The following is a 24,611-nucleotide window of genomic DNA, read 5'->3' as shown; positions in this document are numbered from 1 at the left end:
CTCTAATGAGAAAGTGGACCACTGAGGACACAGATTGGACATTACCCATCACTCCCCCATGGAATCTTGTCCCCGGCCCCTTCAGTATGCCCACAGCATTCCCTATCAGCATTTTGGCTTCCATCATGATTCAGAATTTCACTTTCTTGTTTTATTATGCATTGCCAAATAATAGAATAGTTTGACCCCCCACTAAGGCCCTGATTTATTAAGATTCCAAATAAAGGGTACTAATGTGCAATCTGTCAAACTGTATGTGTATGTAATTGGTGCATTATTTTGTAAGAATAACTGCACGTACTGTAAAGGCACATGTTAAGCACATACAAACCATTTATCATCTTTATTTTGCCTTATTTTGTTTTATTTTATTACTTATTAGGTTTCTAAGCTATCACTGAGCATGTAGGTCAGAGTTTTCTTTTGGCGCTTTTCCATTACCAGTACCAGCTCGACTCGACTCGGCTCGGCTCGCTTTTCAATCCGTTTTCCATTGCAGATAGTACCTCCACAATAGTACCTGGTTGTCATAGCGACGCTGCAGGAAACTGCCGTGACGTAATCTTCTACGCGACACACACCCGCTACCCACACACACAGGACAATGGAGGAAATCGAGTGCATGTTGTTTTTGATCCTCGGGATGTGGCTGTTTCTCACAGCAAGAAGACAAACGTTGTTTCAGGAGAGGCTGAGGGCAGCAAAACGAAACACTGCTGAAAAAACTATCTGGATACTATTGCTGGCGCGTGTAATGATGACGCAGTGAATAGTGACGATTCTCTCTGACCAATCAGCAGTCTGCTGTGTTTTCACGTCACATTATAGTATCGCCTCAGCTCGCTTGGAACCTCGCCGGAGGTGGTACGAAAAAAAGTACCTGGAAGCCGGTACAGGTACAACTTTTACACAGTGGAAAACCAAACAGAGCCGAGTTGAAGCGAGCCGAGGCGAGCTGGTACTGTGCAGTGGAAAAGCGCCATACAGAATCATTTCACTTCACATGAGTACTAAAAAGTTGAATGATAAAATCTCATGAAAAGCACTCAAGGATCTGTTTTGACAGGCTGAAATAAAAAAAAAAACAGTTTTAGACATCCCTCATAGATTTCAGTATCAGATATGAAAACAACAATTCTTCAAGTCTGAATGTGGATAATGGAAGCTCATGCACATTCAGAAGTTTCCCTCTGAATTGCTAAATACATGTCAACCTTTACCATTTCATACACACTTTGCTGCCTTGGCATTGCACACATGCATGAACGTGCAATATCTGTTCTCCTTTGCGCTCACACACACTCTCACTCCTCAGTAAATCGTGTGCTTTGCCACGAGGCCTTGTGGCAGTAAATTATAGTACAGTGTGTTCCTTCACTCCTGGATGTGTGTATCCTTGAATTCTCACACGATGGCTTTCATATGAACGCAGACACTGTCAGTGGGAAGCTATTTCCACATGCATCCACAAACTCACACCAGAAAACGAAGACTATGCAATATGCTAAAAATCCTTACACAGTGTTTTTCATCCAGAAAGAAAGCTGCTAAACCAACCTTGCACATAACATGGAAAACTGCGAGGCTTACATTTATAATTCTGAAAGAACTGATTTACAATATTACGCTATAAACTACCAAGCATGGCACTTTTGCGATTCCAATAAACTGCACATATAAATGAAGTACATGCTAACTTGTTATCATGTACATAATTTTATCCAGGGTTTGTTTATTCAATTGTTTCTCAGGTCACATTTACATAGCACTGTATTGCAGTGCAAATTACACAATACTTTTTAATCTTCCATGAGTAAATAGATAACTAATTAAATGGAAACCGGAGTAAATAAAGCTATAATGCCAAACAACAGTGCAAATTTTTTAATAGTTCAACGCACTCATAATGTAAAGTGGTTTAGACACCACAATCGATCAGAAATTTTCACGCAATGCATAAATAGACCATAATTTGTGCAAGTCGTGCATTATGAGTGACTCTGCAAATAATAATGTGCCAGAAAAGAAAAAAAGAGGATGCCATCCACCCTCTTAACATCATTATTAATGTGTCTAATATAATAAGCAGTAATCTTAGATCATAAACACTGCATGCTAAACAATGTGAAGTGTGATTCAAGGTCAAGGTGGTCTGTACGTTAACTGTTTTATTGCAAAAAGAGAAATATGTTTACCAGGAAAAAGAACATATTAAATTATTATTTATTTATTTTTTCTCCAGTATGACCATCATTTTCAAATAAAGCATACTGAATAATGCTGAAAGTAAGACAGCTAAAGAAAGGGTAGACCTGTCTGTCTATAGGTTGTATTTAGCCCTCAAGGGACTGTCTCGGCACATTTCCTCTATGGGACATGTTAAAAGACGCTTCATGTGTGCAGATATGCTGCATGTCAAATGGATGCTATCACGCTTAGCTTAAGAAAGCATTAGCCAGTAAAGTACGCTGATTTCTGCACAGGCCTACGGCTTCTGTCCTGATGGAGACCATGTGAAGATCGAACAGAGAATGGGTGCTGCTACATTAGTTTCTGATGTCTTCTAGGGAATAGTGATCTACAGATGATATATAACATCTGTGTACACTAATGTTTCTGGGCAGCTGAAAAAATTTAACACTGAGCTGTATTATACTTTTCTTTAAAGTTCAAAATTATTGTATGTAAAGTTGTTTATTTCCTGTCAGTGGTGTTAACGCTGGTGCTTGAGGACACATCTGTCTCTTATTCCCTCTGCTGCAGTAACCAAGCTGTGCGAATGCTGGAATGTAAGGAGAAGCCCACACCAGAGATGTTTGGAGAGCTTCTCCGCAACGCCAGCACCATGGGCGACCTGCGAAACTGTCCGGTGAGTATAGCATACACACGTCTTCTTTCTTTCATGCCTACATTATTTCAATGCTCTGTCACTTGGTTTGATTAAGATTTTAAAATAAACCCTTTTCAAGCCACCCAGATACTCTTTAAAGCTCTGCTGTTCACATGGAACCATAAAGACCATCTGTTCTTCACCCAAGAGAGTGTTCTGCTCACTGCTTCTCTCCTCTTTACAGACGACAGACCCCCAGCACACACTCACACACACACACACACTCTCCTACCCTATTACACACCAGCTGCTGATCAGCTCTTATCACACACTGTGCACCTTCACCCCGCCACAGTAGGCGGCTGATTTCATCAACCCAAACACGCTCCAACCATCATTCAGCGTGCTTACGGAGAAACCCCTGTCAGCTTTTTACAGTCTGATCCGTATCAAATCAGCGAAATGAGTCAAAATTCATTCGAGCTGAAATCCATGCTTTCATTTCCATTGATTTTAATTTCTCGATTCCCTGAAATGGCTTTATTGAAATGTAACCGAGGTTGTTAGTCTGTAACGTCACTGCTCTTTAGAAGCTTAGTGGTCTGGCCCTTAAAGCATTTGTTTGTCTGGATTCCCAGCGCTTGGCAGGACAGACTGCGGAGCTGAGGCTACCAATGATCTCTAATGGGACACTGTGTGTCTGTCTCAAAGCTCAGCAGTGCTGTCGCTGCTGGCTGTTCATTGGCTGCCTCGCTTGCGTGTGTTTATCTGTGATGGATCAACTGAGGCACAGAGAGAGAGGCCGGTTCTAATCCCTTCCTGCCCAGGTCTGGTGCCAGCCTGTTTGCCACCCTGATGCCCGTTCCACAAAGGCAGTGCCCGGCTAGGTTTTTGTATATTGAGGGAAGGGTTCAGGCTGGGAGTGGTGCTTGTCGCCAGAGCTTGTTTCCGTATACCCCTGCCAAAGCGCTCGACCGAGGGTGGTGACTCAAAGAGCACAGCTAGAACATTGGGCGTTGAACATAAGGCCCTGCTGGGCCGTGTTGCCCTGTTTGAAGCATTCCTTTCATCTCTCCTTCACCTTTTGTCTTTCTCACACACATGCACATGCGATCAAGATGCCTTCTTTTTTTGTCTCATTTCAGAGTAATTGTGGCGAGGTGTTGCGGATTCGGCGGGTTCTGATGAACTGCCCGGAGATCATAAGTATCGGCCTGGTGTGGGACTCAGATCACTCTGATCTAGCTGAAGACGTCATCCACAGCCTGGGCACGTGCCTGCGGTTGGGTGACGTAAGACTCTTGCATAAACAGACAACACACTATTATTGTTCCTTTTTGTTGACACTTCCACGCAGTAACCTTGAGCTTCCAGCTCCCTCTCTCTTATGCACCGTTCAGGACAAGCGGAGGAAGCACAGTGTACTCTGTGTCACATTCAATATCTCTGTGGCCCCACTAGTGTTGTAGCATTCTCACGTACTTCACAGCAGGGTTGTGTGCCATTCTGTGTGACGGAATGCAGAACTTGAATTTAAAGGAACAAAAAATAGAATTAAATTCAAAGACTAATATAACTTTTCTTTTTATACACACAGCATATGACATAATGGCTGCCTTATATTAAGCTTTTCCATTACAGGAATAAATTACATTTTTAAATATATTAAAATAGAAAACAGTTGTAATAATATTCCATAATATTACTGTTTTACTATGGTTTTGATCAAATAAATGCAGCCTTGGGAAGCATAAGAGAGTTTCAATAAATTGTCCAAAGTGGAGTGAATGGTAATAATAATAGAAATAATAATAATAACGGCAACATTTATTTTTATAATTAGTATTAAATTACATTTATACAATGATTGTCGTTTGATGTTGATTGTTTGATTGATTGATTATTGTTGATTGATGATGCTATTTATTATATTTAATAAAATATTATTTACTGTATGTTAGTAATAAGAACACTTTCCAAAATGTTATCGTTTAGTCCATGCATTATGTAGTCAGTAAAAAAAAAAAAAATATATATATATATATATATATATATATATATATGTGACTGTTTGTTTTAATAAAGATGCATTTTATGCCCTATGGCATAAATAAAATATGTTTCTATAACTGTCTTTTAAACTATCAAGAAATAAATATGTAATAAGTCAGGGTTAATTATATTAATATGTTTTGTTGCCAAAACAATGTTTAATGAAATTCTTCTGTTGTGTTACTAAGTTTATCTTTAATTGCAATTCAGTAAATTCTTCTTCCTGTTTTACGTTTTTTTTTTAAATTACATCTCAATTTATTTTTCATTCACACTCATTTATTGAAAGGGAGCCAGTCCTTTAAACCATTTTTTAACCCTGTTCTACATGGACTTTTATTTTTTAGATTCCCTCTTATAAGCTTGTGTTACCTGCTCAAATGTTGAAACTGTGTGGAAACTACAAGTATTATTATTTTGTATATATTCAATTAACTATATTAAAGTATCTTATATCAAAATAAGCTCTGCTAGTGCTGACAATTCAGTGTTTAGTTAGAATGGGTTAACACATGTGAATGGTCTTCACAGTCAGTTCTCTCTTTATGTTCCTGCCCTCCAGCTGTTCTACCGTGTGACGGATGAGCGGGCCAAGCAATCGGAGCTCTACCTTGTGGGCATGGTTTGCTACTACGGCAAGCATTACTCCACCTTCTTCTTCCAGACCAAGATACGCAAGTGGATGTACTTCGATGACGCACATGTGAAGGAGGTAATGACACATCTGTCTCTGGCAGCTGATTGTAGCATTTCTAATTGTGAATCGAGTGTGCGGTTAACTCTGAATGTACAAAAATATCACAGATTGGACCCAAGTGGAAGGATGTGGTATCCAGATGTATAAAAGGCCACTACCAGCCACTCCTGCTGCTGTACGCTGACCCCAGAGGGACGCCCGTGTCATCGCAGGACATGCTGGCAGCACAGCTGGACCTGCACCACAGCAGCAAGGCCGGCTATGACAGCGAAGACTCCGGTGAGACTAAGAGGAAGTGAGAGGAGGAACGGAGAGATAGAGGGATAAACAAAAAACAATCCTATTTATCATTGCTTATTTTTAGAATCAGACGACGAAGTAATAGTTGACTTAAAAATGAAAATACAGTCAATCCAAATCCATATGCAGTGTTGGGGAGTAACTACTTACATGTAACGGCGTTACGTAATTTAATTACAAAATAAATGTAACAGTAATCCGTTACAGTTACTAAGAAAAAATGAGTAATTAAATTACAGTTACTTATGAAATTTGTAACGATTACAAAGAGGATTACATTTGAATATTTACACACATCCACATACAGCTTTTTTCTTTCCCAAATTGCACTAAGACATATGGCCCATAATCTCCGCGACGCGGAGAACACATTCGTAGAATCCAGTCATAAAAATGGAATTCAGCCTATAACGCGGACGAAATATGCCACATTTTGGATGAATAGATCAAAAGTAAGTCGGTACACTTGAATAAAAATGCAATATGGACTGGGGTCTGTGAATATTAAGCCGCAAAAAGACTATGATTATGAATATGAATGAATATGAATCCTGCACGTTCTGCCTGTCTGTGGAAATCATGCGCTGACTGGACATCGGGAGAACCAGGACTATTCCCGGTGGCCTGGCAGACGATTTGGCCCTCTATTTTAATATTGTTATTGTATAATTGCAGGCCGAATATACTAAAGTGATTATTTCCGAATCCGCCATTCGATAATTAAATCTAAATCATGAATCAGTTAGTCGTGACTGGCAATGGTTGGGCTCGCGCGCTCTCTGCGCCTCCGCCGAACGGTTTGTATGGAGGTAAATCAGTAGCTAAACTTGAGAGGTTGAAGATCTGAATGTGAGAACTTGTCATATTAATATTTGTATTTGTAAGTCAAAATTTACACTCACAGCTCTGATGTGAAGAGTTGAATCTTTCAATTTGCACACACAGACAATGATCAAAACACCCGTGTTTTGAATTGGAAGTTGTAGATTAATAGTTACAAATGTGTAGAATGACATTCACACAAAGAAAATGACATATACACATGTTTACGACATATTTACTTTTGCACTTTACTTCAGTTTCGCTGCACAACGTCAAGTCGGCACTTACAACCTCTCAGATCTGGAAGTACAAGTTCAAATCCTAGCGCTCTGACTTTTGCTACTCTTTTTGCGTATTCTGTTGCAAAACTCACTTGTGCACTTGTATATGCAGATGTGAGAGAGCAGAGCTGGGGGCGGGGCTTTGGTGCGAATGAGAACATTTTATTGGTCGATGCCCGACCAATGAACAACGCCAATTGTTTTCACTGAATATCCTTAGCTTTGACAGGATTTTAAGACATTGCATTCATTTTGCCATTCAGGTATTATCTAGTAGACAAATAATGCAACATATTTTATATGTATATCCCACTGCATATTGCAGAGTAAACTCGCTGTACCAAAGCATTCTTTGATCTCACCGCCACGCGGTCACGTGGTTCATGGAGCTATCAATAGTAGTAAACAAAACGTTTTGTCAATATGCTTGAAATGTATTAATTGGGACAGACAGCAGTTTTATTATATTTGCAGCGATTTCTAGTAATTTGTAACACAAAAAGTGCATTGATTATGCATGGATAACTGTGTTGACTAATGACTATGCATTATAATAGCAATTTATACTGGAAAATGGAACAGCATTATGTTCTCATACTCCTCCTTGGCAGTTAAATGTGACTAAACAATTAAGTGTAACTTTTAACCAATAAAATAACTGTACTGAATGTTAACTCAGTCATGTTTAGTTAATTTGAAGAGATCATGGTACTAAATAATATGCGCAATAATTATGATTCATGAATGACCATTTGAAATATAACATTTTCTAATATGGTTATTATTTAAATTCTACAATAACTGTAGTATTTAGGTTTAAATTCCAGTGCAAAGAGGCACGCTTTAAATTAGAGGCATTTGGTGGCCAGAAAGATAATATTCATATGCAATTCCATTGCTTAAACACTAGATGGCCTTGTTGATGTTTAATAAATACATGTATTTAGCTCTACTAGTTGCTCAAAACAGTATTTCTGGTCATAAGTGCTTATTTTTTAGGTTTTGCTGTTTAATGTACATTTAGACACTCGATTTTATAAAAAAAATAATAATAATAATAATGTTGCATTTAAAAAGGTTCATTACTGACAAGCAAATTAGGAATTTAACCCAATGAAGATGTTAAAATTATTTTTACAAAACATAAAAATAATAAAAACAGCATTATATTGCAACTCTGGTAGAGTGATATGCAGTGGGATATACATATAAAATATGTTGCATTATTTGTCTACCAGATAATACCTGAATGGCAAAATGAATGCAGTGTCTTAAAATCCTGTCAAAGCTAAGGATATTCAGTGAAAACAATTGGCGTTGTTCATTGGTCGGGCATCGACCAATAAAATGTTCTCATTCGCACCAAAGCCCCGCCCCCAGCTCTGCTCTCTCACATCTGCATATACAAGTGCACAAGTGAGTTTTGCAACAGAATACTGCAAAAAGAGTAGCAAAAGTCAGACCGCTAGGATTTGAACTTGTACTTCCAGATCTGAGAGGTTGTAAGTGCCGACTTGACGTTGTGCAGCGAAACTGAAGTAAAGTGCAAAAGTAAATATGTCGTAAACGTGTGTATATGTCATTTTCTTTGTGTGAATGTCATTCTACACATTTGTGACTATTAATCTACAACTTCCAATTCAAAACACGGGTGTTTTGATCATTGTCTGTGTGTGCAAATTGAAAGATTCAACTCTTCACATCAGAGCCATGAGTGTAAATTTTAACTTACAAATACAAATATTAATATGACAAGTTCTCACATTCAGATCTTCAACCTCTCGAGTTTTGCTACTGATTTACCTTTATAGGTTTGGATCAGACTCCGAGTAATCAATGCGAGAGAGAGAGAGACCGGAGTGAACTGTGTAAGCGCACAGGTGGACCAGAGAAGCAACACTTCTGTTTAGGGTTTCAGGTGCAGGTCAGTTTCATCTGTAAATATGCTAATGTAGTTTTGTCTTTGTTTACTTAGTCAAGCAGCAGCAGCACATTGCTCACACTCACTCAAAATATTGTATAAACGACGTCATTATTATCTATTGTAATGTTACAGTAGTAATTTAGCAGACAAATTATCATATTTTATCATAGGTTTAGGGGGAGCTAGTGCAGACAAAACACAACCCTGAGGAAAATTAATATAGCCTATGGTATGGCACTAACAGTGGTTTAACCATGGAATTTGTAGTAAAAATAAATACTAAGTGAAAAAATAAAAAGTGGTAATTAATTTGCCAAAAAAAAAATTGCACTTACAAAACATGGTAAAAGTCAAATAAAAATCTTCAGTATTAAAGTCATGAGAGAGATGGGTGGATAATGGAAGTGAAGGTGCAGTTCAGGGGAGAACTCTTAATTACGTTGCAAGTCCCCCAACCTAAGGATTCAAATCTTTTTCATGTCAGGTCCATAAAAAAAATAGGGTTGTCCATGTTTCAGAATGTGTTGTGGGTGTATGAGTGTGAGATTTCCCAGCCTATTTTTTTCCAGTCCATCCCTCATGGAAATTAATCTCTAGAACTGCTCTGAGTCACTTCATGAGCATTTTTTACTTATTTTGAGAAACTATCATCATATCATATACAAAGAGACAGCATTGTTTCAAAAAGACACCAATGTTTCAGGAGTTTAGTACACAAAATAGGAAACATGCATATTAGATAACCATATTTGAGTTAATGTAGCTATATGCTTTTATTTTTTTATTAACTATTTTTCCCCAAACCATTGTTAGATGCAGTTAGATGCCTGTAGTTGTGCAAAGATTTGGTTTCAAAAACAGTATCTATAAACTATTTCTTTTGATTTTAAATCTGCATTGAACTTCAGATCAATCTCAAAGTAAAAGGCAGTACTAAAGTCTGATTGTGTGGTGGATGTGTTTAAATGTGATCATCTTAATTTAAGTGATGAAGGATGGTGAAAGTCTGACAGTATTGAGCACTACTGTAAGGTTAAACCTGCATGGTGTAAATGGTTGAAGATGATTAACAGTTGCAAATAAATATTCATTAGAAATTTATAAAAGTAATCAAAATGTACTCAAAAGTAATTAGTTACATTACTTTATTAGAGTAATTAAAAAAGTTACACTACTATTACATTTTAAATAAGGTAACTTGTAATCTGTAACCTATTACATTTCCAAAGTAACCTTCCCAACACTGTCCATATGAAACACTAAAGGGCAAATTTTAAAGATTGTGATTGCTGTAATCCATTCATTTAAATTTGAAATAGCACTTTTAAAACTTAAGCCTCATACAGTATATTCAGGTTTTAATTGAAAGGGGGCAAATTAAAAACAGAAATATCTTAATTTTTACTTGTTTTTTGTTTATTAATGCTTGTTTTGTCTTTAGTCATCTTTAGGCCCTCTTGGAAGTTTGGTGTGGCCCCCTGGTTGAGAACCATTGCTTTAGAAATCTTGGAATATAGTGCCAAATCATATTTACAGCCTTCATGGCTTTCTTTTTTTAATCTTGAACACACATCAAAAAGTACAATCTATACATACTTTGAATTAGAGAGCTGCACGGGTCCGATTTTGTAAATCCGCACCCGCCCATACCCGCAGTGCTTAAAACCGCATCCGACCCCTTTTCCGACAGCAGCACTAATTGAAATCTGAACCTTACGCTTAAAATAGAACCGGCACCCGAAATCAAATCAGTTAAGCCAATCACATTAGACACACTTTTTTCGAATTTTATTGCCAGGTCATACAGAAGTAATTTATGGAAAACTATTTTTAAAAGATATTTGTTTTTTTGCCCGTATTTAATAAATAAGAAGCAAATATATGGCAGACAATGTAATAACCTTAGTGTAATTGACAGAATTACTAAAAAATATTTTGCTACCTAAAAGTTAAATATTTTTTGTGTCACGCATGCATGCATGTCTGTTTCCCTCATATTAAATATAAAATGCATGTGGACTGATATTTTTCCAATGTCTGGAATCCTTTATTAATGGAGTATATAAACAGATGTTTCAATATATTGGTATTAAATGCATTTTCTGAGAATTTATATTTCACGTTTTTACAGCAATTGTCGAAATACGTGCTCTTTGGTCCATCAGTGCTTGAGTCACTGATCACATTAGAATAAAATATCTCATAATAAAATACAAAATTGACTGATGTATGAATGTATATGCATAGTTCTCATCAGTCGAAAATACAGATAAACGCTTTCATTTGTTGTATTTTTGATCCTGAAAGAAAACAGAACAACAAAAGAGTGAATCATACCACCGTCTGAGGTTGTGCTTCAAGTCGAACGGTTCACAGCTGAGCATCGCGAGAGGCGGATCTGCGCCTGAGCGCACATGTGAATGAGCTGCACAAAGTCATTTTCAGATGCAATTAAAAAAAAAAACAACAACCCTGGATAGCCTAGATTAGGCCCATATTCACAAATGTGTTAGCTATGGAATGAAATATCTGATATTCCGATTGTCAAATACATGCAAGTGTAGCCTATTGTTGTTTAAACACCTTTATAACGATCGCGTTAGTTGAGCTGTATGCGCGTTATAATTTTATGACACAAATTTTGAAATAGGCTTAAATCAAACACATTTTAATTCAGATTCTATATATATATATATATATATTTATTTATATATATATAAACGGAAAACAAAAACAACGAAAAAAAAAAAAAAGCTGGCTGATCTTTTACGTCTGTTAATGACTCATGCAGCCGTTCGCGTGGTTGTGATTTTTTTTTAAAGTGGAACATAGGCCTATTTTTACGTTTGCACGTGACTGTTTTGAACCCGTGTTTAGACCCGTGTTTCCCCTGTGTCCGACCCAACCCGCACCCGTATCCGACACAGTTGGATATTTTTCACCCGTTCAGCCAAATTTGCAGGTCAAACGAAACCCGTGCAGGACTCTACTTTGAATTTTCCTATTTTGTGGAAGGATGAAAGTCATACAGGTTTGGAATGACACGAGCATGAGTAAATGAGCGGATTAAAAATTATGAGTGAACTATCCCTTTAAAATCTGACCTTTAAGCAGTTGCATTGGATTGCTGAAGCCAACTTTCTCTATTTCTAAATGCCCTCTCCTGTTGTTGTTTGTTGTCATCAGGGAGGGAGCCCTCAATTTCAAGTGACACACGCACAGACTCTTCCACAGACAGCTACAGCTACAAGCACTCTCGATCACACCATGAGTCCGTGGCCTCCCATTTCTCTTCTGACTCTCAGGGAACTATGGTGTGTAATCAGGACAGCAGCGGTTCCCAGAACAGCATGGACACTGCTGGTACTTTAACAAACACACACGCTTTCTAATATAAATTCCACTAGCAAAAGCGTCATGCTAAATCAAAATGAGAATGCACATGTTTTTTTTAGTTTAAAAAATAAAATAAAAATCTAACTTTCATGAATGTAAAAGACTGTTTTTTTTTTCTTCAGGGGAGGTTCATAAAGACCAGGCCACTCCCCTTTGTACACCAAGGCCCTCTTCTACTGGCCATCTGCAGGACTATAAAGAGACTATGAATATGATCCACAGCAGACCCCTCTCGTCGTCCTCTAGCTCAGGGGTGGGCGGCTCGGAGGCTGGGGCACGGACAAGAGATTGGGAAGACGAGAGCACCAGCAGTGAGTCCAAGTCCAGCTCCAGTGGAGGTCACTATCGGCCCACATGGAGACCCAGAAGAGAGGCCCTGAACATTGATAGTATCTTTAGCCGGGAAAAGCATCGGCCGCCTGGCTACGCAACGCTCAGACCTTCACCGCTTCCAGAGAACCCGATGTCACCAGGGCACAGTGATCTAGTCTCAGTGGCGGATGTGGAGGGGTCCAACATTGCAGCAGCAGAGACGGGAGGCATGACCGATGGCTCAGGGTGTATGCCAGAAACGGGGGTGGAGCATCGACTGATCCCGCCACCTTTAAGAGGTGTGGAACAGCAGCCTCGGCTGATCCAGAGGATGGAGAGTGGCTATGAAAGTAGTGAGAGGAACAGCAACAGCCCCATCAGCATGGACATTCCCCTCAGCGACAACCCCAGCACCAGTGCTCACAGGTAACACTTGCCTACACTAACTAACCTATATGTCAGGGGTGTGCAGTTCATATGAGCTCTGCATAACCAAGCCTTTTGAGAGAATGAGTTTGGACATTTTAATATAAACATTACAATAGCATAAATTCCCTTGTCCTCTAAGGTGTAATATGAAGCTCATATGTATGTATTTATTTATTTGCCAAACAATGGCAATTTTGGTAATCTGCCAGTGATGTATTGATTCAAGTGACCAGATCCACAACAGCTTTGCCACCTATGCTTTAATACTGTGAATTGTCACTATTGTTCTGTGTTCTCATTGCTTTTTTGGCATGTGGGTGAATTCATATGTTAGAAAGGCTGTCCAGGAATTGCTCATCCAAGCAGAGAAATGTGTTGTTGCTCAATTTCCAAAAGATCTTAATGACCAAAAATCACATTGTACTGTATTTATGCAAAACTTACTTGACAAAAATTGAAATCACAATTTAAAATATATTCAAATATAAAACAGTTATTTTAAATTGTAATAATATTTCACAATACTACTGTTTGTTACTGTTACTGCTGGTCGATTGTATATTGCCAACAAAACAGTATTGAGTATATCATAAATATCTGTCCAGGCTTGAACCATAAGCCGTAATGCTGCAGTATACAATCGCAGACAAATTTACTACATAGACACTGAGAATCATTCTTATGAGTTCAGTGACATATGTTGTTCTCTGCCTCAGGGACAGCAGCAGTAAGAGACCCGTGACATCTGGGCCCTCCTGGCGCACAGTGCCTAAGTCCAAAAGCAGCAGTGCCATTCTGCAAGACCTCAAATCACCCACCTGGAGCAGCAGTCCACTGAGTTTGGGTCAGTCATCACTGGTCTTTGCCTATGTGCATTAACCCACTATTGTTACAAGTTGTTCATGTCAAGTGTTTAACTGGGACATAAATATTGTTGTTACTTATTTATGTCTTTGTGTATGTGTAGGAGAGGGGCGCAGTGAACTAGATGAATTGCAAGAGGAAGTTGCTCGCAGGGCCAGGCAGCATGAGCTCCAGAGGAAGAAGGAGAAGGAGAGAGAAGCAGCACAGGGCTTCAACCCCAAACCCAGCAAGTTCATGGACCTGGACGAACTTCAGCACCAGGGTAAATACCACACAGGGCCAAACGGTCAGAAACCAAATGAAAGAAGCTAGAATTTGTGTTTTATGAGAAAGTTGGCACAGCTTTGCATTGTGGTTAATCCCATCTACAAAAACCAAAAAAAGTGCTTAAAGTGCTTAGCTGGTTTCTCTTTCTTTTGTCCAGTTCTCCCTTTCTTTTTTACACTTTTCACCTGATCAGGCCGACTGACAAGCTAAACCAACTTAGCACCAGCTTGGCCATGAAGGGAGACCAGCTAGGTCAATTTAACACCAACTGGGAGACCAGTTTAAATCACCTAAGACCAGAAGACCACTTTAGGCTGGTTTTGAGGGATGCCCACTACATCAGTACCATATTGGTTACACCAGCTTGGCCATGCTAGACCAATTTAAGAACAACAAACCAGTCTAAGACTGGCTAAGATCAGCAAATCACTTCAGGCTTGTTTTTAGGTATGTGCATATTGGTTATTGGTTGAAATTACAGTTTTCTGAATAGATTTTTGACGGCTTTCTAAGCTGTTTATACTGGTCTGATTGAATGCTTCTGGGCTGGGGGTTTACATACTTTTGACTTGATCGGGCTGACCAATCAGCTACAAAACTTAATACCAACCTGGCCATATACTGGGAAACCATTTTAAACCAGCAAAGACCAGCAAACCAATTTAGGCTGGTTCAGACTTTTTTTTCCCCAGCAGGGTTAGTTTGGAAGTAAAAGTTTACCTTTTCCTGTCTTCTCAATTCTACATTGAATGCAATGTCCCATGATCTTTAAATGATAGAAGAATTAAAATATCATTGTAATACCATGATTATAGTATAAATATTGTAGATGGGAGCCTGTAAAGAGATGTAAACTCAAATCTTACATTTGAATCAGAGTTTCCCTAGTCTGCGTACATGGTGTGTGTACAAACATGTCTAATTGTGTTTGAGTTGTGTTGGTGGCAGTCGTTATACCGTATGCGCTTGTGTCTCAGTGGACATTTCCATTCCCGGTAAGCCATGCAAACGCTGTGAGCAGCGTGTTCCCGGGAACACGTGGGGACTCCTGTGAGCAGTGTTTGTGTGTGTATGAGCGTGTTCTCAGAGGCCTGGCCTTGGTGTGTTAATTGCAGGGAAGGGGGGCAGTTTTGAGCACTGCCTGGCGGAGGCTGACTCTCTCTTAGAGCAGTCGCTGCGCCTGGAGCAAGCTGGGGATACAGCTACAGCCCTGGCGCTCTCCCACCATGCTGTGTGTAAGTAATTCTAACCTGCCTCTGCTTGCTAAGCCCAACTCCTACGATGTCTGCTTGGGTAACCGTCACCTACCCTATGCACTTTCTAGGTCCATTTGGTAAGAAAGCAGCTCCCGAAAACATTCATGTCCTCGCAACATGACACAAACCCACCAGTAATACCCCAGCACTGCCTTCCCTTCCTGCAGTACCCGGTGTGTGTGCCTTTGCTTCTGTTTGTCTCTCTGTGTGCTTGTTCTCCTCGTTTATATGCGTGGCATATTATTTGTCATTATCCTGACAAATAATAACATGTTTTTTCTAGGGATGCACAATATATTGGTACTACATTGGTTATTGGCTGATATTAGAGATATTTTATATTTATATTTTCCCTTATTTTTATATTTAGATTACCTTTGTCATTTAAAAAATAATTGCTAATTGGATTCTTACAAATCTTAACAAATCTCAAAATAAATATAAATTTTCCATACTGGACATTATAATGTTTTATGCCTAAATTAACTTAGTATTTAAAGCTTAAGTTTAGTTTCTTTTGTTTTACTTTTAAATGATTTATATTAAATAGTATGAAATGTATGGGTTATTGATAACATGAAAATAATGTGCTTATTTTAATTTTTTAAAATCTTTTTTCATGTTTAACTTTTTATTTTAGGAATTTCATTTATTTTTATTTTTCTGTTTATTTTTCATTATTTTAATTTAATATTCAGTGCATCCCTGTTTCTTATCTCTTGGTGCTGTGATAAGAGTCACCATTTGCACAGATTTTCACAATCTGATTGGATGACTGGGCATGTGGCTCTGCCTGTTGATTGTTAATACTGCTGATAGTGGCGTGTTATTGAAAAGTGCTCAGCTTTGGCCATTTGAGAGCCCCAATCTGTGGCAGACTGAGGCTGCAACAATTTTAATCCTTTTTTTTTTTTTCCATTTTATTCTGTGTGTGAGCCCTCCATTTGGAACACCATTTGAATGGGCCACACTCACAGCCACACACAAACTTAAATCCATTCTAGATTCAGCATCATAACATTCCTGACCTCTATAAATCCCTTTTGGTGGAAGGATTGGATTGTGAGTGTTCAGCCGTCATGTGTGGATACTGCTACACAATCCTGCCTAAATCTCTCAGCACTCTCCAAATTAAAACAGAAAAGGTGGCTGCACAGTATATCTCTTATTTACCTGGAACAACAGCGTTTTTGTCCGAAGTGCTGGTATACCAGCTTGAATGAGCAGAGAACAATTTCAACCATGCACAACTCTCCACAAAGCTATTTATACCATTTCCAAACCACTATCCAAGTCTACAAACCCTCCATCTCTGTCTTGCTTTGTTCACTGTACGTGTGTATATATGTTTGTGCATGTCTGTATATGTTAGGCGCAGCACTAATATATGTAAGGGGAAGACATCTTTTGTAAATATTTCCAATCTTCAGATCCCCGGAGACCTTTCACTGTCTCGTCCTGACAGATCCGATTTGGCCAAAAGCACATACAGGCCTCTAAGATCCAGTGGCAGCCTATAAGGTCATGCCTTCACTATATAAAAAAAATAGTTCCCTGTTCCTCTGGCCAAATGAAAGCAACGCCTGCCACAACCCTGCAGTACATTATTGGTTTTGTGTGTGTCTACGTCTGTGTGTCTGTCCTGGCTGTCGCTCCTGCTTCCCGTGTCTGTGGTGTGCCGTCCTAAAACTTCATCCCTTTGCATCTCCCAGAATGCCATCAGCTTCTTTTCTACCCATTGAAAGGGATGCATGTCATCTGCAATTAAAGCTAGCTCAGACGCACCTGGTGTTGACAGCAGTAAATGTTCTGAAAATAACTTTTTTAGGCAGAATTAATGCTAAAACAGACTAAAATTAAACAGGTTCAAGTGAACCATGGCAACACTAACCACCTATGTTTTCCATGTAACAGCCCCAGACGAGAGAGCAACCAAATCCACTGTTTCCTAATGCAAACTCATATTGGGATGCAATTAACAGTTAATCAGTGTGATGGATCTCAACATGTTGTTTTGTACACATTGCAAACAAAGGCTTAAAAGCTTAATCACAGTTGTTGTTTTCTCTCTTGTCATTAAGCAGAGCAGCCCAGTGCTTCTCCATATTATGATCATTCTGAACTCTGTTTATGTCACTCATTTTGAATGGGTTTGTTCAGTAAGCAAAATACTGCACAACAGCAGGCGATGTGTTTTTAAAAAGGCAACATGAAAATTATGGAGCTCCGGGGTGTCATGCAGCTATTTGATTGAGCAGTTCTGGATCCATAGTTTAATGTGCATTTTTTTGTGATAACAACTTTATGTACCACAGAAAATCATTATTGTTTTTTTTGCTGTAATTATAATGAAAAAAAAAGATCTAAAATAATCTAAATGTAAAAATACTATACAAAGAAATAATATATAAAAACAAAATAATATAATATATTATTTTGTTGTTGTTATTATTATTAATAATAATAGAAATTGTGTAATACAAATTTTATTTGTATTAAAACCTTTTAAAACACAGGTTAGAACATTTTAATGAGAAAAAGTAAGACCACAAAAAAAATAAATTAATCAATTTAGTAAATGAATAGATAAGTAAAATAAGACAAAGAAATGTTTTGGATTGGACAAATGTAGACATGAAAAGTTTAGACAGGTCATTTCTGGAACTTTTTTTTTTTGTGACCTTTGTGATTTTAATTTTAAAGGTTTTTTTTTTTAAATGGACATGACACTTCTGATGCAAACTACTGTTGTTGACCCATTACATGCAGTCAACTATGTGACAGCTCTGATGAACTAATGTGCAAAGCTTCGTCTATTGAATGGCCTAGAGCTCACTCTGGGGTGAAAGGTGGGTTGTATCCCACATCACCCTCTCTTCTTTCTTTCACCTTCACTACTTTGTCGTTTCTATAACAAAGAAATTGTCTGCATCCTGGCCCCTCATAACTCAGCTCTTCCTTTTTCTTTTCTGCATTTTCTTCTTTTCTTTCCCTTTTTGTTGTTCTTTTGCGTTATAGCTAATTTAAGATTTTCCATGCATGAGGGCAGTGCTAACACTCATAGCAGGACTATGGCTGCTGACGCCAAGCTGCAAAAATGCATGAGGAGAGCACGGGGCCTACAGCAGCGCATGCAGCAAGAGCAAGAGCAGCAACAGGAGCCCAGCTGCCCACAGGGGCCCACCAGGTACCTGTACTGTCACCTTGTTTGTCCTGCTTAACCGCTTTTTCAAATGTGTACTCTCTCTCAGACCTCTGGGTCTTTTAGGGTTGTGTGGTATAACGATGTATAATGAGTACGGTGGTACCAAAAGTTTGAAAACAGTACAATAACAACATAAAATGTAATTTGTGAAACATGAAAGCAGAGTTGATGCATAAGCGTCAAAAGAATCAAAATGAAATGTATTGATTATGAAATTTATAAATCAATTATAATAGTTAATTTTTAGTAAAATAATACCCATTTTGTGTATTAGAAACCATATCAATTTACGCAAAAACTAGGGGGAAAAAAGGATGCAGTTTGGGTTTGTAAAGGCATAATAATAAGAGCAAAATAACAGTTAACATATTTTGCTCAAATATGATATATAACCTTTATTCACCGGAATATTTAGATTTAACAAGATTTATCAATTTATATTATTATAGATTTTTTTAATATATTAATATATGTTTTTTTATGTTAATTTGTTGTCAATTCCATGACACTCCTTGATATAAAAGTAGCGCTTACCTAACAGGTTTCATGCTAATTTCAGTTATTAGTAAATTTTTCATTTATACGACATGCAAATCTGACATGCTACGTAAGTACCGAAGTACCAAGGTTGGTATTGTACCAAAGTCAAAATATGTAACTTACAGCCAACCCTTGTGTCTATTCATTTTTTTTTTTCATTTGAAAAAAAAATAATTGTTATGCTGGATTTCTGTCTTCCGGTTATATTGTTATATTTCTATGATTTTGATGCAGTTCTAGTGTAAAAGATCTTCGTAACTTTCAGACATCATTGTAGCCTTTCAGAACAATGCAGCGGTCACTAAGTCACACAGTGTGTCCCATGGAATGCGGTTGTTTTATTAGTTTTTTTCTTGTTCCCTGCTTTCTCTTTCCCCTCCATCGATTAAAGGCGTTGATGTGATATATGGCCTGACCTGGCCAAAGTCCCTTGGGTAATTACCCAATGTAGTGCTTGAGAATGTATTTACAGCAAATGAGCACACTAGCACATTAATCAGGGATGTTTACCTCTGTACCGAACTTCTCCCTGTTCAGTTGCCTCTATACCGACTCTAGGGCATGCAGGAGCCGCCAGGAACCACCTATCCCCTAATAATGCTTTTCTACACCATTCTTTTCCAACCAGGGCTATCCCAGGGACACTTACTGTAAGCAGGTTCAACAGGGGCACTGTAAAAGATTTCAAATTTGGTTTTTTAAACCTATAGAATGTTATACATTTTGTTGTATATATATATATATATATATTATATATGCCATCAAATGTCTCAGATAATCAAACCAACCTTAACAGCTTAATGTTGTTACAACATAAGATTGTATAGTTTCTCCAATTAATTCAGTTTAACATGCATCTATTTAACCAGTTGTATTTAAAATAAATACATAAATAAAATAAACCACAGTATTCATTGTTTTCAGGTTAAATGTAAGTAATTGTAATAATGGCTCATTTAAAAATATAAATGATTTGTCCCTAAGAACAATAAAAATGAAGTATTACCAATCTAAAAGATAAAAGGGTTGTCCAGACTGCTAAAGCATGCTTAAGCTTGTCATACTCAGCTAAAAAAACATAAATGTCCTATACTAATATATATTGAAAACCCTTCTTAGACACCAGGAGTGGTAACAGTGTCAGATTCAGGGTTCCCTACTCACCTGCACTTAAAAGTGAAAGTGAATAAAGTGAAAGTGACGTGACATTCAGCCAAGTATGGTGACCCATACTCAGAATTTGTGCTCTGCATTTAACCCATCCGAAATGCACACACACAGAGCAGTGAACACACACACACACACACACTGTGAGCACACACCCGGAGCAGTGGGCAGCCATTTATGCTGCGGCGCCCGGGGAGCAGTTGGGGGTTCGATGCCTTGCTCAAGGGCACCTAAGTCATGGTATTGAAGGTGGAGAGAGAACTGTACATGCACTCCCCCCACCCACAATTCCTGCCGGCCCGGGACTCAAACTCACAACCTTTCGATTGGGAGTCCGACTCTCTAACCATTAGGCCACGACTTCCCCTAGGGAGCAACTGCACAATGCAATAAAGACACTGGGGATTGAGTGTTTGCATATTTCAGGGGATTTTTACCTCACATTATAGATAAAGATTTATCTGAAAATGAATCTATCACACGGGTCATCTGTGGGTTGCTGAGGGCCAGTAGAGATGAAGGAGGATTGATGGTATTCTGATGGATACTCTGCTCTGCTTTATTAGAGATGTATACAGATAGCAAGCAGGTTTCCCTTCTGGAGCAAAGCCAACTCTCATTCCCGTACACTCCACTTCTGGGGAGCTTTTGGGCATATTTATGGCTGCTGTAACTGGTTTATATGGCGACTATGAAAATGATGTCAAGGTCGCATAGTGTGGAACGCAAGTGGGGATGTGTGTGTATTGTATGAGAAGTGGCTCATGAATACTGGTATGAAGGACGCAGGTCTTCTTGAATTTGGTCTTTGGCAGCATTAACTTTTTGAGTTAGAAAATGTGTTAAGAATGGGTTTCTAGAAGCAAAACCATTGTAATGTATACTTGCACATTGAAATGAATATTTTGAAATGAGTGAATGAGTATTGTTTTACAAATAGAACGCCATTTGATCAAAGACCCATTAGAACTCAAGGTTTCTTGCTTATTTTATGTTTAGTCTGCCTTAATGAATGAGTACAGTACATACTGCATATCTGTGGCAGTATAAAATATATCTGAAATGTATATGTCCATTTTATGTGTGACTTACTATAAAAATGTAAAACATTTCGGCACACACATAATACGCATTTTTATATACAAGGAAATAATAGCATCAAGGGGTACAAAGTTATGTCATTCAACATAAGTTTTCATTAAGTTTTTTAATTTAAAAAGTTTCAGGTTTAATTTAACAAAGAAAATGATTTTTTTTATTTTTTTAACAATAACAGCATTGGTGTGATTTTAGCACTTAATGTTTTAATTGCAAAACATAAAGTTAAACAAAGTTAATTAATTTATTTCCATTTTCCAAATAAGTAATTATGCCATCAAATAAATTAATTTTGCCATAATTAAATTAGTTATGTTAATTGAGTGATAGTGTTTAATGGGACTGTACTAATTACAGATAACCATGTTTATTTTTCAGGGAGTGTTTAACCAAGATCCTTCTCTTGCTTTTCTCTCCTCTTCAGTGAACAGCCTGGCCCAGTCCAAGTATTGTTGACAGACAATCAGGAAGAGGTCTTTGAGACCAATCAGGATTCTGTGCTTGGCCCTACCTCTCCTCAACACATGAAATCACACTCTTCTTGTACAGACTCCCCATATCAGCCCTCTAGCCGCCCATCGCTCAATCTCCGGCCTACCTCTTCTCAGCCACAGCCTCAAGAGCTTCATGAACGCAGGAATTGGTCGACCCAGAATGTGGACGAATGGGGTGGCATCAGATTATCAGATGTTCTCCAAGCATCAGGCATTCGGATAATGCCCATACACAAGCACCTTGCCATATCTCTACCCTCTTTGCCCCTTGACTTCTGGGGTGTATTGGGAGAGGACGGAGAGGTCTCCAGCTTTCAGCACTCTCAATCTCCAAATCCTCCTTTGTGGCAGGGCACTACAGATAGTCCGGACCGAATACTCCAATCCAGCAATCCCAGTCCACCACCCAACCCTGTTAAGGAGAAGGGACCAGTACCCCAGCGAGCCCCCATATGGCAGACCCTGTATGCATCTTCCAAGCCCTGCACCAAATTGACCCCACCTGTTGCTGCCAGTCATTGGTCCTCTTGGGGCCTAGACCGTCTAGATGCAATTGTCAACCCCTACGACACACCTCCTGAACAGAACGAGCAGACAGGACCTGCCCTTTCTCAACAGACACCTGGAAGACACCTTGCTCCTCGCAGTCCCATGAGCACCAGGAAGAAGAACATCCCTAAGTACTCAAAATTCCAGAGCATGGAGTTGGAACCCACAGAGGCCGAGGACCAGGAACTCTCTGAATTGGATTCACTTTACCAGGCCAGTCTCCAGGCTGGCCCGGGTCCTGGCCGAGCCCTGCGTGGTACCAGCTCACCTGCTCTTGCGATACCAGGTAAATTAACATCTTAAATTGTCTCACACTAAGTGTGTTTACATGCACTTTAAAAGTTCTGTCTTGGCTGGACTACAGGTGCGGTCACATTTGCCATTGTTTGGCCACTTTTTACAGGCACAATCCAGTAATTTCAAATGGAATCCATGCAATGAGGAATTTTGCATGAAGGCAAAAGATTTCCCCAACCAGATTTTGCAATGGTTTCAAAATGGTCATGTGAATACTCTGGCATCAAGATGCACAATAGAGGCTGCAGTTTTTAGCATTCTTGTTATTGTCTGCTATTCTGGTTGACGCTGGTTCGAATCCCGGTTAGAGCAGTGCAAGTAATTAGACTACAGTCAGCATTGAATTTGTATGCTTGCACTGAAATATGCATATATACATTATGTTAACTTGAACAGACAAATAAACACAGTAACTCTACTACACAAAAAAGTGTCTATAAATATAAATATCATAAAAAATTTTTGTTTATTATGCCTAATACATTAATGTTAACCAACTGAACCATATGTTGCAAAAATGTCATTATTGTCAAACCTGATTTTCTCGGACAGTACCTCCAACTGCACGAAAGCTGCTCACTGGAGTGGGACGCTCTCGGACCCCAACAGCTGAGCTTGAGAGAACTGCTTATGGACCACCTGGTTGTTGCAGCCCTACTGGATACATGAACATGGTAAGATATGTGGTGCTGTACTCCTGTCTATAGGTCTGATTAAAAAGCTCTCACTGTTACCCACCATTTATCTAAATAATTTTGGTTTTATTTACTTAGTTTGTTTGTTTATTATTTGCTGGTGCTTTAATTAAAAAAATTTTTTTGTTATGTCTAGTTTCTCTCCACCTCAGAGCTTGTTTCTCATGCAGTGCACTATCTGTTAGCACATGTTGATTTTGTTTGGGGGTTGTCTTCTTCCAGTCTTTGTTTTTTGCTGCAGTAACTCTTTGTTCTCTGTAGCCTCTGTCAGTGGCCCATCAAGAGCATCAGTCAGTTGAGGAAGACCAGTACGACGTGGATCACCTGCGCCGTATTGCTCGTAGCCTGAGTGGAACGGTCACTGGGCGTCGCCAGAACCGTCTTGCCGTCTCCCGAAGCTTCGTAAGTATTCCACGCAATTAAAATTAATTCTGACTATCTTATTTAAACTGAGGGGCTAACTAATGGCTAAAATATGAGTGAAATTCAAGAGTCTGCTAGAGGGGCCAAAGGATGGGGGAGGAATCAGATATCTGTCCTAGAAACCTGATAAGAGCGCTGTCGCCTATGCAGAAGAGTGCTAACACACAGCTACTGCCACTTTAGCCTGATCTGTGTGCGCTGTCTGTCCCTTGTCAATCACTGCTGAGCTTTAGGTCATTTGATGTACTCTGCATTTACATCAGTAACAGTTACTACAGTTATTTTTGTCTTTCAAAGTTATTTGGTGTATATAGTGTGTTCATTTCCAATATATAATGCATGCCAGAAATATATTGTCACATGACATCCACGTGCACCATTGCACAAGGAAACTCTAAACACACATGCACAACTTCTCATTGTCTTACTGAGTCATACTGCCATCCTGTGTCCATATGCTGTAATTTTACTACATTTGAAAAAAGGCCTGGTGTCTCATTTATAAAGATATATATATATAGTCATCATACCAAATGCATTTGTATACACTTTAAAAATGTTTAAAAAAGTCCTTCTTGCTTTATTAAAGGGATAGTTCACCCAAAAATGAAAATTATGTCATTAATAACTCACCCTCATGTTGTTCCAAACCCATTAGACCTCCGTTCATCTTCGGAAGATATTTTATATTTAGTCCGAGAGCTTTCTGTCCC

At 38.7% G+C, this 24,611-nt stretch overlaps 1 protein-coding gene across 5 annotated transcripts in view; it reads left to right on the top strand.

Annotated features, from left to right (window-relative positions):
* The window catches only part of LOC132121511 (inactive ubiquitin carboxyl-terminal hydrolase 54-like), a 142,195-nt gene that overhangs the window by 109,677 nt on the left and 7,907 nt on the right, over window positions 1-24,611 (top strand). For 2 of the 5 annotated variants that reach the window (XM_059530991.1, XM_059530988.1), the window contains exons 7-19: window positions 2,761-2,869; window positions 3,976-4,122; window positions 5,445-5,594; window positions 5,687-5,858; window positions 12,093-12,269; window positions 12,425-13,040; window positions 13,760-13,887; window positions 14,011-14,169; window positions 15,290-15,409; window positions 18,449-18,617; window positions 21,865-22,769; window positions 23,333-23,454; window positions 23,737-23,877. In XM_059530991.1, the coding sequence (XP_059386974.1) occupies window positions 2,761-2,869; window positions 3,976-4,122; window positions 5,445-5,594; window positions 5,687-5,858; window positions 12,093-12,269; window positions 12,425-13,040; window positions 13,760-13,887; window positions 14,011-14,169; window positions 15,290-15,409; window positions 18,449-18,617; window positions 21,865-22,769; window positions 23,333-23,454; window positions 23,737-23,877 (3,115 nt within the window). The remainder of the gene's footprint in view (window positions 1-2,760; window positions 2,870-3,975; window positions 4,123-5,444; window positions 5,595-5,686; window positions 5,859-12,092; window positions 12,270-12,424; window positions 13,041-13,759; window positions 13,888-14,010; window positions 14,170-15,289; window positions 15,410-18,448; window positions 18,618-21,864; window positions 22,770-23,332; window positions 23,455-23,736; window positions 23,878-24,611) is intronic. The other 3 variants (XM_059530989.1, XM_059530992.1, XM_059530990.1) reach the window with 3 other exon arrangements.

The sequence above is a fragment of the Carassius carassius genome, chromosome 39, assembly GCF_963082965.1.
Source record: "Carassius carassius chromosome 39, fCarCar2.1, whole genome shotgun sequence".
Classification (NCBI taxonomy): Eukaryota; Metazoa; Chordata; class Actinopteri; order Cypriniformes; family Cyprinidae; genus Carassius; species Carassius carassius.
The sequence above is the reverse complement of the archived record's forward strand: the minus strand, read 5'-3'. Positions and strand labels throughout refer to the sequence as shown.